Raw genomic sequence first — 14,601 nt, 5'->3', positions numbered from 1 at the left:
ATGGTGGACTTGGCTACCCCATATTCCTTCGCTAGAGAAGTAACACTACGTCCACGTTTAATTTTGTTAAGGACTTCAGCCATCTCTTTTAATGTTAAACACTTCAACCTTTTACGATCCATTACTTACGTGCACTGATACACCACAAATGACAAATTTAAAGCAATTTGGTCAATGCAAGATGTTGTTTCCAGAAAACTAACGGGATATTAACGCCGAAATATTCATATGGACAATACACTAGTATACATATAATTTATATACATATACTATTACATATGTATCTATGTACAAAATGTACATGTTTGAAAAGAATGTGTGTACAAATAAATTTGTTTTTTTTGTTCGAGTTATAGCGCTTTAATATTGTTCGAGTTACAAAGAAGTCAATAGGGGAAAAAATGTGTTCGAGTTAGCACGTCGTTCGACTTAGCGGCTATTCGAGTTACCGCGAGTGCACTGTATATCTATACAAGCATGTATTATATAATTGCCTAAGTGTTTGTTAAAGAAAAGAACATTTTTTTTTAATTTAATAGTGCGCTTCTTACGCTCTCGTCGGAAGTATCTTGGTGTAATACGTGACCCCAAGCTCCATTGGAAGCTGCACATCGAAAATAGAGTTAAGAAGGCCAGTATAGCTTTCCACTACTGTAAGTATATGTTTGGCAATTTTGCCATATGGCTGCCAAGATTGGTGGCTAACGCTTCGAAAGGGCATTAAATTAAAGAGTGCAGAGGACTGTGTGTATTGGCATCACTGACTTTTCGTCGATCTTCAAGCTTCATCCATTGCTGTTCAGAGCGCTCTTATGTTGAAGAAGGTTGCCCCTTAGGCGGCAAAATCTTGTAGAACATGGTATCATTTTGAGTCAGATTTCTCTTTCCTTCAATCTACTTCGTACAGATCTCTTCATCCGCAAATCGGGTTTTGTGTGTTGTGTTAGGGCTTTCTGCACAGACATATGTTGGTACCTCTATTTTCACTGACGGAACCAAGATGGAATGTGGAGTTGGAGCGGGGGGTTTCTCTAGATCAGCCAATACTTCAGTGTCTTAACTACCGGAAACTAGTAGTGGTTTTCAAGCAGAGCTCAAAAAAAGCGCAATGGAGATGGAATTCTATTTTATCGTGTGCTATCTAAAAAACACTTTGGCTTCAGTACGACAGAAGCAGGATGCTTAAAGAGCTAGGACTCCGCTATTCCGAGCTATTGTGACAATGTGAATGTGTATACCTTCAGATTTATGATAAAAGGAACTACTGCCAAGTGATGGTCTAAGTCAAGTTGAGTTCTGTATTGTTTTTAAGTTAGGTTGGGTTGCCTCATCTATGATTCAACATTTCTACCGAAATTTTATAGTCATTGCTTGACATTTGTAACAGTTACACCGTCTTGAGCAACCCTACTTCTGCTAGAGTTCTTGATCTTTAACAGTTTTAAAAATGGATTTGAATTTACAAAAACGAGTTTCTATTAAATTTTGCGTTAGAAATGGTGAAAACCTCGGGAAACTGTTTCGGTAATGATGTTCTCAAGAAAACCGACATTGTCGAGTGGTATGAATGCTTCAGAAGAGGTTGTGAGCCCATGGAGGATGACGAAGGATGACGTAGAGGCAGTTCGTCAACAACTGAAATTGATGAAAACATCAATAAAGTGCAAACATTTTATCAGTAACCGGAAATTTACCATCAGAGAGCTGGAAGAAGACTTAAAAATTGCTTATGGGTCCGTTCAAAACATTGTAGCCAAAGAATCTGACCCAAAATTTATCAAAGGTATCCTTAGGTTAGGCTAGCCAGATTGCTTGTCTAAGACAAGACGCTCGGTGGCTCTAAAATCCATTGTGACACCTGCATTTGATTGTTTAAATTAAGTTGTTTAACCCACTTAGATCTTTTTAAGAAGGTAATTAATCCCTCCAGTGAGGAATTTTGCAAATTTTTCAGGCCTTCAAAGAATAATCCCTAAGATTTTTGCCACGGCTTCCTTGAAGTGTAGGACACTCACAGAGCAGGTATTGTACCGATTCAATTTTCTCTTCGTCTCCACAACTCCTACAGAAGTCATCGTGAGGTACACCCATTCTAATGGCTAGGGTGCCAATAGTGCAGTGACCCGTCATGACACCTGTGGGGACTCTGGTAGTTGATCTGTGGAATCCAAGCAGACATTTTGTCCTTCTAAGATTCAGTTTTGGCCAGAGCGCTTTGGAGACCCTGCAGCTAGTAGTCAGATACCACCTTCTTATTGGTTTCCGCGAATACGCTTAAGGTAACCGCAGTGTAAAACTTGTTTAGAGGAATGCTTTAGTCCTGTACCACTCGCTGAATGTACAGCTTAGAGCATTTCCTTGCACACTGATCAGCTCTTTCATTTTCCACACACAATGTGGTGTGGTGGTGCTGGATAAGCGAGAGTAACCTCCTGCATTCTTCTGCATTAACACATCTTGAATTCATGCCCGCTGAGGCCAGTGCCTTAGTCGCTGCTTGACTATCAACAAAAATTGCAAGGTTTTTCCGGAGGTAAGTCTATTAGTCTTATCATTTTTGCTGCTCTGTCTATAGCGTAGATCTCAGCTTGGAAGCCGCAAAACCGGAAATTTATGTTTAATTTTTCTGAGTACCTTCCCGATCCAGTCCCATTGTCCATCTTTGAGCCATCAGTATAATTATGTTGACCATATCATCTCATTTGATACTTTGAGCTGCAATTCCTTCTTTTCGGATATTCGTATTTACAGTCTTTCTTTTACCAGATAGCCTGTTTTCGAAGCATCTTGCATGCATTCCACAGATAGTAGAACTGATGCACGACCGTGCCTTTTTATTTTTAGAATGCACGCTGCTTTAAGCCTTTAACAAATATATCAATGCGTGGAATATGTAGGATCACTTCCAGCACCACCTGAGGCATCGATCGAAGCGCTCCTGTTATTTCTATGCAAGCTTATCATTAGACTTTTATGATATTCTTTAGGTAGTATTGAGTCTGCACCGTCTCTGATCAAACGAAAGCTTCGTAAGCCAAAATGTGTCTAATGATATGTTTTCAGACCCTATGCCAAATGTCCTCTTACAGATAAAGAGGAGATTGTAAGCTTTTTTCATCCATTCCTTAGTGTTCCTTTTCCAAGAAAGCTACGAGTCTGGAATTATGCCAATATACTTGGCTTCGTTCGATATAGTTAGTCTTACTCCATCTACAGACGGTAACTGAAAACTCGATATCTCACGAGTATATCTTTTATTGCACAGAACTAGTTAGGTCTTGGCAGGATCATTAGAGGCGAAACGTGAGTACAACTGAGTGAGTAATCCAGATATCAGGCAAGTGAGGGGAGAGCTTCGAATAAACTCAGACCAAAAAACATCACTTCGTTTTCATACAAAAAAAAAAAGTAATGTTCATGCAAGGATTTGTGGGGAAAGAAACTCTGGATTTTGCACTAAGATAACCCACCGTCGCACAGTGCCATCGTTATCCGTTATTTTTGACCAAAAATGGAACAAATACCATCCAACAACCATCAAATTCCCCTGATATGGTTCCGTGCGATTTTCTTCTGTCTGATCGAGTCAAAAAAACTACTATGAAAACGGCTCTGATGGGTATACCGAAAATAAAATTCCAGAAATATTTCGGAAGCTGGGTTAAACGGTGGCAAAAAACGGACCGCTGGCATAAGTGCGTTGCGGTTGATGGGGAGTTATTTGACGGCGACATTATCACTTTTGAGGAAAAATTTTTTTATTTTGAATTTTCTGAATATATTCCGGGGACTTTTTGATCAAGGTTGATGGGGAGTTCTTTGAAAGCGATAATAGAATTTTTGAGGAATAAACTTTTGTTTTGAATTTTTATCGAATGACTACAGCATGCAAAAAAATATTAAAAATTTACCAGGTTAGTATATACAAGGTGGCGCAAATTAATCATCCAATTTTGTTTTTGAATAACTTTTTTACCAAATAAAAAAAAATGATTTTGAGTTATTGAAATCTTTATTTGGACCTTTCCTACTCCCTCGCTTGCTTGTTTGTGTACTGCAGCTCTGTAGGTCAAAAGTGTCAAATATGATTGATGTGCGATCCCATGTCCAAAAATCTTAAATTTTCCGATGGGGTGATTAATTTTGCGTCAAATTGTATTTGTAGAAACTGCTTTTACCGCTTTTATAAAAGAATATTTCTAGAATTAATCTAATCTAGTCCAGTGATTAATTTTGCGTCACTTTGTATATATGCAACAAACATAAAAATTAAATATTACCAGAAGTAAATAAGGACTAAACAGTAATGCCGTTATTCCATATTTACATTAGTACTACAACAAATACGCAATATTATGAGTACTACTTGTATTTTTGGGGAAAAAATGAAAATCACTCTGCACCTGCAAACGTACCCTCCACATTCAAATGTATGGCATGACGATCGGTGCCGCGCTCATTCTCCACCACCAAATAATAGGGACGCGAATCGTGTTCGTCGGTGCGTAGAATATGCAAAGTGGAGAGATAGCAATCCTCGCGTGAGTCCTGCAACATGTCGTCGGCGCGGAAGCGGTCTGTGTTTAGAGCGTCAAAGCGACAAGCAGTGAGCAGCGTGGCAGCATTGAAATGAAAATGTTTGGATGCAGTTGGTTGACGAGTGTGAGTTTTGACAGTTTTGTTGCACGCGCGCGCGGTATGCGAGTAGCCACCGCGATTGATGTGCGTGCCAATGTCAGGCGCAGCAAAGCGGCATTGCCGTCGTCGTCGTCGTGGTCGTCGGATGAGTCAACATCGCATGACAGCAGCACAAAAGAAGTGAGTAGTGAGTGCAACAAGTGTGGTGTGTGCGTGCGTGTGGCATGTGGCATGTGGCATAATGATTGAGTTAACATGAGAGTGAACGTGTAAGCGTAGGCGCGTATAGTGTTAATTGGCAGGCGTGTATGAATTTGTGACGGTAGTAATGTTGGCATTGTTGTTGGCATCGTATGTTGCATTGGTTGAAAACAAGCGCGTTGCAAGCAAGTGTTTGTTGTTAATTACGATGTTCATTGTCGGCGCGCATTCATTGCACATAGAGTTGTAAATGGAATTTTTTGTTGTTGTTATTGTAATCGTTGGTTGTTGAATTCATATTGCACGGCGAAGCTCGCAGTTCGCATGTGGCATACGTTGGCCACAGCAACAAACCCATTAGCGCATCCAATGCGTGATTAACGCGTAGACGGCAGCAGCGGCAGTGTTCATTCAGTTTTGCATTGAGATTATTGGTGTTGATGTTGTTGTTATCGTTGTCGCAATTTCAGTTACGGCATACCGCCACCCGACAAGTCAAGTCGATTAACGGTTTTGTTTTCGTCAGTTCATTTTTATTTTCACAATTCGATTTAAGGGAGAATGGGTGAGCAGGTGCGTGTGTGCGTGTTGTTTATTATTTTTAACCGGCATAGCATTGTTGTTGGCGTCGCATTAATTTTTTTTTGTTTGTTTATTTTTGCCGATTGTTGCAGCCATATCGAGTTCATCAACGGCATTGTTTTTTTGTTTTTGTAGTGACACAATCACGGCGCAGCATGCATATGAAAAGAGAGAAGAGCAAAGGGGAAAAACATATGAAAGCAGGTGATTAAAAATTTAAAGTTCATATCAACTTATTTGTTCCAGCCCAATTGTTGTGGCTGGAGCTGCATGTTTTTGTACTGTTATGTTCTTTAAGCTCAAATTTTCTTATTTCTTTGGTCTCAATTATTTTATTATGCTGATTTTAGAAATAAATTAAGTATATAACAAAAAAATTAAATATGTAGACACTTTTGCCTGTGCGAGTAAAAGGCTAACCATACAAATAAACATACAGTGGCGTTCACAAAAATGTTAGCACTTAGAAAAGGCACATTTCCTGCTCCTGATAATTTTCTATAACTCTAGAACACAAATTTTCATATGACAGTCATTGTAAATAGAAAGGAATAAAACCTATAGCTATGACTAAAAATGAAGTAAAAAAACTGAAGACTGCCTTTAACAATAAATATGAATTGAAATGCTTACAAGCATGCCACTGAAATCTCTCAGCATCAGGGTGAGAAAGAAGTAGCGGTCGGACATATACACAGAGGAACAAATTCGAGCTGTTAAAACTCAGTATCAGTAGTTGTAAACAAATTACAGAGAATAGTCATTAATTTTATATGACGACAAATATTTTACAATGAATCCTCTCCAAATACTAACGGTATATTTTACACAAACGACATATCTCCATCCTCTCCTGATGACAGAGAAAAATTTTGTATAAAAGGCTGAGGCTCATTTTACTGCATAGAACCGAAGAGCATATCAGCGGAATAGTTATTCAAATTTATTACTCTTTAATAAATAAATAAAAAGGCCACAGTAGCCATAGCTATAAACTTATTGTATTTTATAGTTAACTGTTAACTACAATAGGAAATAAAAAAATAAAGAACTTTACAGTATTTGACAAAGTCGAGTGCACTGGCAATCAATCAGGCTATACAGGGTTACCAAAAATCTTCCTAGATACTTAAGGATATTATTAGGTAATTCTCGATTAATTTGGTTAGATTATATTTAGATTAGTTAGATTAGATTTGTGTGGGGTTGTACAAGTCCAAGCACTCAACAAGAAGACCATTGTACTACACCGAGATAGATTACAGTAGAAAGAATAGATAGGGAGGATAGATATTATATAGGTAGTAAGGCGGAAAAATTGGTTTGAAGACACTCTTCTGCCAATTTTTTTTTTGGATTTTTTGATGAACCTTAAGAGTTTGAAAATGGGAAAATCTTTATCCATAGTCAGTATATCGCAACCCCACAGTCAAGTCTGATTCTAGAAAACACTGAACAGCTACGGAGAAAATGATTTGCAGGATACAGGATAGACGCATTGGGTCGCCAATGATTCCCACGGTAGTCATATGCTGACCCCAGGCGTTGCGCTCTGTGAGCACACCCAGCAGTACTCCCAGATCCTTCCTACTAAGTTTTAAAAGAAAAGTCGCTAATTTCCTGCTTGATTCTCTCAAAAGGCACTTGGCTACTCTGGAGGAGTCCAACTCAAACTAACGCCCTCTATGGGTAGACCTCATAAAGTGCTTAATCCACAGTTGAATCGTTGCAGAATTGATACCTAGAAAGGGTGCAGGGCGAAGTGGTATGCTTGCAGAGCCTTCATTAACTGGTATACTAGCCAACTCTTTCCCTGTAAGAACACAATGTCCAGCCACTCAAATAAGACAAACTTTGTTGTGTTTTGCAACACTGTTCAGTTTTGTCTTACATTCACCTACAAATTTTGAAGAACAGCGTGGATTTGCAAGGGATTTCAGATAGATTACATACTATTCAAAACTTAACCGCTTTCGAAATTTTCGATTTTAAAATTATTTAAAAAAATATATGTTTTTGTTTCCTGCATATCCACTTGGATTTAAAGGCTAGGCCAAAATTATTAAAAAGCAAAAAAAAATGTGTTTCCCCTTCGTGCCTTTTTTGGTAGAAATAATCGTCCGAATGAGCCGACAATTCAAAGGTTGGTGAAGCAGTTTAAAAAAAAACTGCTTCTGTTGACGAAAGAAGGAGAATATTCTTGGTGTAGCGCAAAATGTTATGAGCGACCTTCAACATCGATATCTCAACGTTGTCACAATTAGGTGAAGCAAAAGAAAAAAAAAGATATGTGGCTTTGAGCAGAAACCTAATCTCATAGACTAACTATTCAGAAAAATTTTCGATTGAACTGTATTACCAGAATTGATTCAGAATTTGTGGCAGTACTTGATGAGAATTCATAGCAAATGCGAATACAATTGAAAAAAAAATCATTCCGAGTGACTCTACCATTCATTTTGAAATGCTTGAAGGCCATGATAATGATTTTGGGGGTAGGACAACGGTTGAAAGCTGCTGAATAATTATTCTTGCCGTAATGGTACATCACATTGTAAATGGCAAAGAAAAATTCATACACAGAAAATCAATGGAAAAGCCAGAAAATGTTTGCACTTTAACGGCCAAATCGAATGCTATGTTTGGATTCGGTGGGCCCAACTAGGTGTGATAGTAAAACTGAATCAAACTAGCACAAGTTACCTATATAGAAAGCAATTATTTCGCTTGCGCCGAGCACTGAAGGAGAAGTGGCAAAAGCATAAATGCTTGTCCTCTTAAAGAAAAAAGTTGAAGGCATAATTACAAGCACTAAAAACTGAGGTCGCAACTCACACGCCTTACTCTCTAGACGTTGCGACTTCAGAAGATTATGATCTGGCTGATCAGCATTTGCACTCTTAAGAGGTTAAAAATTGAGTCTATTCTTCGATGACTTTAAAAGACAAGAAATTCTTTCCGTGCGGAATTTAAACACTTCCCGCGTGATGAGAAAATTAATGACCAACTTTTGGCCAAAGTTATGTCTTCAATTTTGAAGAGAAAGGGCGAAAGCATAGTTCAACACTAATGCTTAAGGCATTGAAGGCAACAACAATAAAATGGCAGGTAATATTTTATATGCAGTACGCATCGTAGAGCAAATGATTTAATATATTTATTTCCTACCATCGCCACTCTCTTCACTACCCCAGCGTAGTCATTTTTATTTTCATTTTCACCACAACCAATTTAACTAATTTTTCCAACTCTTCTTCCGTACATTTTTATGAAAGTTTATAATTAGGTAGAGTTTTGTTTAAGTTTTTTTTTCGCTGCTCGTATATTTTCCTTGTTGGCACTGAAGTTTTTCTCCTCAATTATAATAACATAAAAATATTTATTTTACTGGTCAGCAATTTTCTGCTGTTGGCAATGTTCAGCAAATAATTGAAATTCGCGCAAACCGAAAAATGGATTAAATTTATGACTGCAGTGCCGCAGGGTTTTAGTGAAATAAACTATGTATCATAATAGCGCGCTTAAGCCATTGTGTGAAAGGGTGATACAAAATGCAAATACGTGATAGTATTTTATAAAAAAATAACTTTAATTATACCAACTTCCTTCCGGTTACAGGCAAACGAGTGTTAAAGTCCTTCTGAAGGCTTTTCCGCGCTGGTTATTTTTGAATAGGCATATGCGTGTATGTGTGTATGTGATTGCATTAATTCGCATGTGTAGCGTTTCTACGATAATTTTTATACATAACAAAAAGTAACATAACATAACATAACATAAATAACATAACATAACATACCATAACAGAGCATAACATATAACAAATGAAATATTATAAATAAATAGAAAGTACCACAGTTTCAGAAATGTTCCCGAGTTTTAATTCTTTTTATCAAGAGCAAATAAAATTTTCCAATATCCAATAACACGGCAGTACGGCAGTACGGCAGAATTTTCGTTTGGTTGAAATTAAAATATTAATGCTTGAGATTGAAGTGGTGAGAGAAAGATCTTAACAAATGGAAGCATTTTTTTTTACTTTTCCAGGAGAAACAAGTTGCAAAATGAGTTTTACAAATTTATTCTTAATTCTGGAATCATACGATGTTTTTGTAATAAAAATATAAAAAAAGCACTGCCGAACCCATAAGCGCATACCACAGCAGCTGCCAAATAACATTTACATACATACATAATTGGCGCGTACACCCTTTTTTCGGTGTTTGGCCGAGCTCTTCCTCCTATTTGTGGTGTGCGTCTTGATGTTGTTCCACAAATGGAGGGACCTACAGTTTCAAGCCGACTCCGAACGGCAGATATTTTTTTATGAGGATCTTTTTCATGGCAGAAATACACTCGGAGGTTTGCCATTGCCTGCCGATATAAAATTTAGCTCTAAAAATATTCCGTAGAGTTTACTATTTCTTCATGCATCATATCACGCTTGTCGACCTTCTGAAAATTATTGCAAAATTTTATTGAATTCCGGCTCAATTACAATTACACGGAGATCAGGGCTTTGGCCAAAAACTCATTTCAACGTACGAGGCCCTTTTTTGGCTCAGCGGATATGCCAACAAGCAAAATTGCCATTATTGAAGTGAACATATTCCACAACTTGTGGTGCCAACAAGATGGCAGTGCATGCCATAAAAGCGACTCAACACTAGAAGCTGTGAAGTAGAAATTTCACGACTGCTTCATCTCAGGGTGAGGGTTCATCAATTGGCTTCTTCTCTGGAGATACGTTAAGTCCTTATACTGCACTAACAAGCCAACCACTTTGGACGAGCTTGGGATTAACATTCGAGACGCTATTGTTGAGATCCCGCCATAGCTGAATGGGTTGATGCGTGATTATTATTCAGAAGAACACAGGCTAGAACCGCTGGGTACGAAACAGCAATTGATTAAAACATAGCAGTCGCTTTTCAGCAGACAATGGCAAGGCTACGAGTGTAGGCCCTTAAATTTGTGGAAAACATGATGATGCACACCACAAATAAATGGAACGAGAAGGTAGGCCAAATATCAAAAATAGGTTTAAGTGCTAATAATATATGTTTATATGTAGGGATGGATTGATGCCACACTTATTAAACCAATTAAATGAATTTAATTAAATATCTGACAGGCCTTGACTGGATATCAGTTCTGGTCGTTGCGGTTACGTAGAATCGACAGTCGGGGAAACGTTTTAGTTATTAATAGTTGCTAATTTACTTTGGTTGTTCTTTTCTTCTTAAACTCTAATAAGACCCAAAAACGGAAAATGCCCATCATGGTCAGGGGAAAATTTATCAGAAGTAAACGAAAATTTTGACTCACTTTGAATTTGCACTTTGGGCTTAATGGGCTACAAAACTGCGTACCCAAATTGTTTTTTGTTTTTTAATTCTGATAAAAGTGTTTCATGAAGATTTGTAGAATTTTCATAAATCTTAAAAAAAAATTTGCATCTTTGATTTGCAGTATGAATTGTAATTTTGTGCGAAATTAATGAAAATTAAAAAAAAAACCAGAACGCATGTAGTAAAAAATGCCCAAAATGTCATGCACTTATGATTTTGACTATGGGTACATTTAAAATAATGTTTAAAAAATCTGTTTCCACTAGCAGTTGCTCCTTCGCAGATTATGACAAACCGTTTAAGAGAAACTTTTATGATGACAGTTTTGCCATAATAAAAGTTTCTCTTAAACACACCGCAAATTGGAAGAGATGCTTCGCAAAATACCTAAGAAAAGCTAGATTACATGCCGTGTAGTACTCCGTAAAAATTTATGAATCACTGTTCTTGCAACACGTAACTGGTGCATAACAATGACAAGGCAAGACAATCAACAAGCGGATTTAGTGCTCGCTGCAATGACATTTATGTCCGTATTCCGAATTTGGCGCTTCCAAAAAGACCCCTGCACTGTGGTTAAACTGGCGCAAAGCCTGTCAAATAGCTGTTGACAGTGGTGCAAAGACACATGACGGAAGATGAGTTGCGTAAACCAAGAGTGTGTGCGTGTGTATCTAAGTATGTGTGTTTAAGCCAAAACTGTTATTGGTCTATGGGGTTTGCATCTTCTACACTGTGTCAGTAACGCTACTGCTTACCAAAATGCTGTTGGGCTACTGATTTTTCCAATATTATTGACGGTGTGTTTGCTGCTTAGTGTGTTTTCTACTGCTGTGCGCTGCCTGCCGGTATGTGTTAAAGTCTCACGGAAATTCCTAAAATCACTGTCATTTGCTTTCGCTTTCGATTTGTGTGGCAGCAGCAGTAAAGCTCACATGAGGCTACCAATATGGCATTGCCGCAAAAGCGAGCTACGCTGGGTGCTGGAATAAACGGACGTGTTACAAAAAGTTAAATGTGCAATAAAGCCGAAAATCCATGCTTCACACAATCAATGCGCTAAAAAGCGACACCACACAAACGCACCTATACACGTTCACGCTATGCTCGGAAAAGTTTGTTGTTGTAAAGCGGGAAAGACAAAGTATAGAGACAAGGCGCAAAGGTTTTGAAAAGAAAAGCGAAGTACAGCGACGCGCAAAGCATAGAAAATACAATCGAATCAGTGGGGAAAATCTAAAGTAGGGTTGCGTTGTTGTTAAGTTCATAAGAGAAAAGTGCATTCACACACATACAAGAAACGCGTGTATGTCGATGCACGCCAATTTCAAGTCACGAAATTTTCTCGCGTCCATGTATGGATTGGTGTATGTCTGTAAATATCCTCAGGGTCTATGGCGGTTCTGTGCGCAAAGAAATAGCTTTGTATGTGTGTAAGCTGTGAGTGTGCCCAATGATTGCACTTCATCTTCTTGCAATAGCTGCACATAATCGATCGATGACATCGAAAAATGAATGTGTCGGCTGTTAGTGCTACTGGTGCAACAGCTGCCCAAGCATCGTAGCACCCAAGTGAGGCAGGCCGTTGAACCGGCTGAGTTTATAACTCTTTCAGTGGTGGCGGCCAATGGCATATTTGCTTGTTGGTTTGCTACTTAATGGCTGAGTTAAAGCAGCGATTTGTACTTTTCATTTTTCCCTTTACGAAGCTGTGCGCTCAGTCAACCAACATGTTACATCGAACCTATGAAGGTATGGGTGGAATTTTTTTGCGTTACTTGAATTTTTGCACGTAATTCGTATATGGTGAGATTTTCCTTAATCTAGATTGTTTAGAGTAGTTATTGATTGAAGGAGATGGATTTAAGTAGTCTAACTTTTCTGGCTAAACATTTTATTAGGATTGCGAGTACTTTGCATGCCAATAAGAGGCAATTATTTTTTTATTAAATCAATATTTTTATTTGTTTAATTATTGAAATATATATTTTTGGACATTTTTGAAGATATTTCTAAGAAAAATGTCTAAGTAATTAGAAAAGTGATGATTAATTTTAGACAAAGCTGCAGGAGAGAGCAAAGAACTTCTTTATTTGATTTTAGTTTTTTCGCGGCAGCGCATTTTTCAAAACTGAATAGATAAAAAAAAATGTTTTTAAATAATTTGTCCAATAGTTTCCACACGAAAGTTCTTTTCTTAGTAAAAAAAAAACTTTTTTTAAATAACCTTTAAAATCGAATATCGCTAAAACGTTCAAGTTTTAGAAATCATGTAATGTAATCAAATTAACTAGAAATATCTAAATAATACTCGTATTATTCGTAGGTATCTAGGACGATTTTTCCGGTAACCCTGAATACAAAGTGATGTTGAATATTTTCGTTCCGTTTTCATAATTTTTTTATAGTTTTTTTACTTTTTTTTATTTATATATATATATTTTTTAACTTTTTTGTTTTGTTTATTAGTAATTATATTACGAAATTAAAGACATTGATTATTAAGGCTATCGGTCTGTATAAATTTGTATAGCTGCTAGGTTGTTCAATAAGTTTTGCGGTTCGATAAGAGAGGGCCTTGCTACTGCCGACATTTTTTTTGTCAAGTTAGTACACTCTTCATATGAACGTATAAGAAGTTTCATTTCAACCTGTCGAATGAGACTTTATCAGCAAGATTTAGAGTGTTTTCGAAAGAATAAAGTTGATTTTGCGCGTCGATTCATCACTATAGATCAGACTTGGGTCTATCACCATGATCCTAAGTAAAAACGATAGGCTAGAGTGTGGTGCGAACTTGGTTCTTCGGCTCTGAAACGACTTCGTGTACAGCAATCGGCCAAGAAGGTGTTAGCATCCGTTTTTTTGGATGCCAAAGGAATTTTGCTTATGGATTACTTGCAATTATTTTTCATCAGAATAATGCAACGTGTCAAAAGAGCATTTTGACAATGGATAAAATCCATGAACTAAAGTTCCAGTTGTAGGAGCATCCACCGTATTCACCAGATTTTACCCCTAATATTTTCCATCTGCTTCCAGACCAACAAAAACTCATGCGTTTAATTTTTCATCGAATGATGAGGTCGTAACAGCTGTCGAAGCATATTTTGCAGCGCTTCCAGATTCTCACTTCAGGGATGGAATTCTTAAATTGAAATCTCATTAGCACAAGTGTATTGATGTTCAGGGAGAGGATACTGAAAACTAAAGTCTACTTCAAACCATAAAACTGTTTTTCTTATCCACTCGCAAAACTTATTGAACATCCTATTTATTAAAAGTAAAAAGTAAAACAATAAAATAAATAAGAAAAATAACTGTAACATAACTATAAGAGTATAAAATTATATATATACACCTTTTTTCATATGCCAATTTTTTACGGTATGCTGACGACCTTAAAATCTATTCTATTGTAAGAAATTCTTCCGATTTACAGATGCTTCAAAATGAGTTTGATAAAGTCCTTTCTTGGTGTATTAGTAATCAACTATTTGTAAATATTTTGAAATGCCTCCCCTTTTTTCGCAAAGTATTTTTCCCCTTTGAATACATTTTGTTTTGTCTCTAATTGTTGTTTGGGGTCGATCAGTGAAATATTGAACTTAGGAGCCATTTATGATGCAAAGCTCACTTTTACTAGTCGTATTAATAATCAAATTTCAAAATCGATTGCTACATTAGTGCTTGTTAGGTACATAATTTACAAGTCCTTTTAATCTTAAATTATTCTACATATTATTTGTCCGTTCCAAAGTGGAATCTGCATCTTTCATCTGGAAAACTTTTCAGATGAAAACTTTCACATAACTCGAACTGAACGTAT

At 37.1% G+C, this 14,601-nt stretch overlaps 1 protein-coding gene across 1 annotated transcript in view; it reads right to left on the bottom strand.

The window, feature by feature from the left end:
• LOC129253191 (irregular chiasm C-roughest protein-like) overlaps positions 1-14,601 on the bottom strand; it is a 215,594-nt gene that overhangs the window by 101,608 nt on the left and 99,385 nt on the right. The window contains exon 11 of the mRNA XM_054891468.1: positions 4,416-4,577. Within this exon, the coding sequence (XP_054747443.1) occupies positions 4,416-4,577 (162 nt within the window). The remainder of the gene's footprint in view (positions 1-4,415; positions 4,578-14,601) is intronic.

Source organism: Anastrepha obliqua, chromosome 1 (genome assembly GCF_027943255.1).
Source record: "Anastrepha obliqua isolate idAnaObli1 chromosome 1, idAnaObli1_1.0, whole genome shotgun sequence".
Lineage (NCBI taxonomy): Eukaryota > Metazoa > Arthropoda > Insecta > Diptera > Tephritidae > Anastrepha > Anastrepha obliqua.
The sequence above is the reverse complement of the archived record's forward strand: the minus strand, read 5'-3'. Positions and strand labels throughout refer to the sequence as shown.